The 1,859-nt window shown below is 52.9% G+C and overlaps 1 protein-coding gene across 2 annotated transcripts; it reads left to right on the forward strand.

The window, feature by feature from the left end:
- Positions 1-229: 229 nt before the first annotated feature.
- On the forward strand, positions 230-1,005 carry SF3B5 (splicing factor 3b subunit 5). 2 transcript variants are annotated; one of them, XM_007171326.2, is made up of 2 exons: positions 230-659; positions 838-1,005. In XM_007171326.2, exon 1 carries the CDS (start codon positions 379-381, stop codon positions 637-639), a length of 261 nt encoding a protein of 86 aa, XP_007171388.1. In that variant the 5' UTR covers positions 230-378; the 3' UTR covers positions 640-659; positions 838-1,005. The 2 variants fall into 2 exon arrangements, with proteins under 2 accessions (XP_007171388.1, XP_007171387.1); XM_007171325.2 differs by having other exon boundaries at positions 231-659; positions 771-1,005.
- Positions 1,006-1,859: the final 854 nt, after the last annotated feature.

Below are 1,859 nucleotides of genomic sequence, written 5' to 3' on the forward strand. Positions count from 1 at the left end.
CATAGCTCAGGGGTCCCAAGAAGCCTGCGCTCACCACCTCTCGGAGACCACAAGTCCCAGCATGCAAAGCTCCTGTTAGAAAAGGGCCACTAACTAGACCAGGATGCAACGCTCTGCGAAGGGGGCGGGGCTCTTTATAGGGGCGGCCCAGTGGTAGCGTCGCCTGGGCAACTCCAATTCGGTGACAGAATACACTTCCGCTTCCGCCTCTGAGCCCTGGGTCCGGGAGTCTGCACGATTTCGTAGATGTGACGCCATCCGTCTGCGACCGCGCGGCTCTGGAGGTTACGCCGGGTGGCCCCTCTACGGTTTGAAGCCTCAGAGCAGTTCCTTGTCGTCTGCGGCCTCTGACCTGGGAGCAAAGGGAAAAGCGGCGAGATGACGGACCGCTACACCATCCACAGCCAACTAGAGCATCTGCAGTCCAAGTACATCGGCACCGGCCACGCCGACACCACCAAGTGGGAGTGGCTGGTGAACCAGCACCGCGACTCCTACTGCTCCTATATGGGCCACTTCGATCTTCTCAACTACTTCGCCATTGCCGAGAATGAGAGCAAAGCGCGAGTCCGCTTCAATTTGATGGAGAAGATGCTGCAGCCTTGCGGCCCGCCAGCCGACAAGCCGGAGGAGAACTGAGTCCCCGCCGTGTCACCGCTGTACGTGAGCACCTCTCCCTGACTTCCGCCGGTTTGCCGTCATTACTGCGTGTTCCTCCCCCAAGGGGACTGATTTTCCATGGCTCTGCTTCTCGTGCTTTACTTGTGCAGAGGTGCTTACTGGGGGCGTCCCGCCTGACCTGCCTTCCTGTGGACCCTGTTTTCTTGTGCAACACAGCGTTGGGAGACCGTCAGGACCCCTGAGAACTGTTACCGGACCGTGGAGAGAGCCTAAAGCCAGCAAACGTTAGAGAAGACGGCACTGGAGTGAGACGGGATTTAGAGGCTCGTTTTCGGCTAGTTGATTGTCGTTGTTGTTTTTTCCATAAAGTTTGGAAATGTTTCAGTCTCTTGGTGTGGACTACTTGTGTTCTGGTGGAGGGGTCCAGGGACGGCTCTGAACTGTGGTTTCAGGGGAGGCGGGAGGATGGGGGGCGATAAATAAGGGGGGGTTGCGGAGGGGTTGGGCGGTAGTGCAGGACCAACGTTCATTGCCGGACACTTAAATGCGTCCGGCACAACCTTTAGAATGTTCCCCAACCCCGGCTTTTCCCAAGAGCTTTTTTCAGGCCCATAACGCTTTGAGTATTGAGGTTTGTGATCATTGTATCCCTTCTTTTTCTTTCACTCAAAAATATATTTGCTGGCATTGCCCTCTCTGTAAATTGCATCCTCTCTTTCTTTTGGGACTTTGTGGATGTGTCTCGAGAATTGACAAGCTGTCAAAACGAGTTCTTTCATGAATTCACCATTTAACAAATATTTGTTGAACGCTATGTGGCAGGCATTTCCCACGCTTTAGGGGCTTGTATTACACTAGTTGGGGGAGCAGGAGGCCCCACGAACTGTAGACATAAGTAAGCAAATGTTAGAAGGTGCTGTGGAGAATGGGAGTAGCAGTAGGGTTGCAGTTTTAAACAGCACGCTCATGTTAGACTATTGAGAAGGTGACATTTGGGCAGAAACTTTAAGGAAGTGAGGGAAATAGCCATGCAAAAACTAGGGATATTACTTTCCAGGCAGAGGGAACTTCCAGTGCAACGTTCCTAACACAGGATTGTGTCTGACTTGTGGGAGGAACAGCAAAGAAACAAGTATGGCTGAAGGGAGTGAGCAAGGGGAAGAGTACAGGGTTAGATTATGGAGAGGGAACAGATAAGAGTAGAGCCCGGTAGTCCAGTGTAGACTTGTGGCTTTTAC

The sequence above is a fragment of the Balaenoptera acutorostrata genome, chromosome 14, assembly GCF_949987535.1.
Source record: "Balaenoptera acutorostrata chromosome 14, mBalAcu1.1, whole genome shotgun sequence".
NCBI classification, from domain to species: domain Eukaryota; kingdom Metazoa; phylum Chordata; class Mammalia; order Artiodactyla; family Balaenopteridae; genus Balaenoptera; species Balaenoptera acutorostrata.

Excerpts from the sequence above, each read along its gene's own strand:
- SF3B5 (XM_007171326.2), top strand. The coding sequence starts at position 379 with ATGACGGACCGCTACACCATCCACAGCCAACTAGAGCATCTGCAGTCC.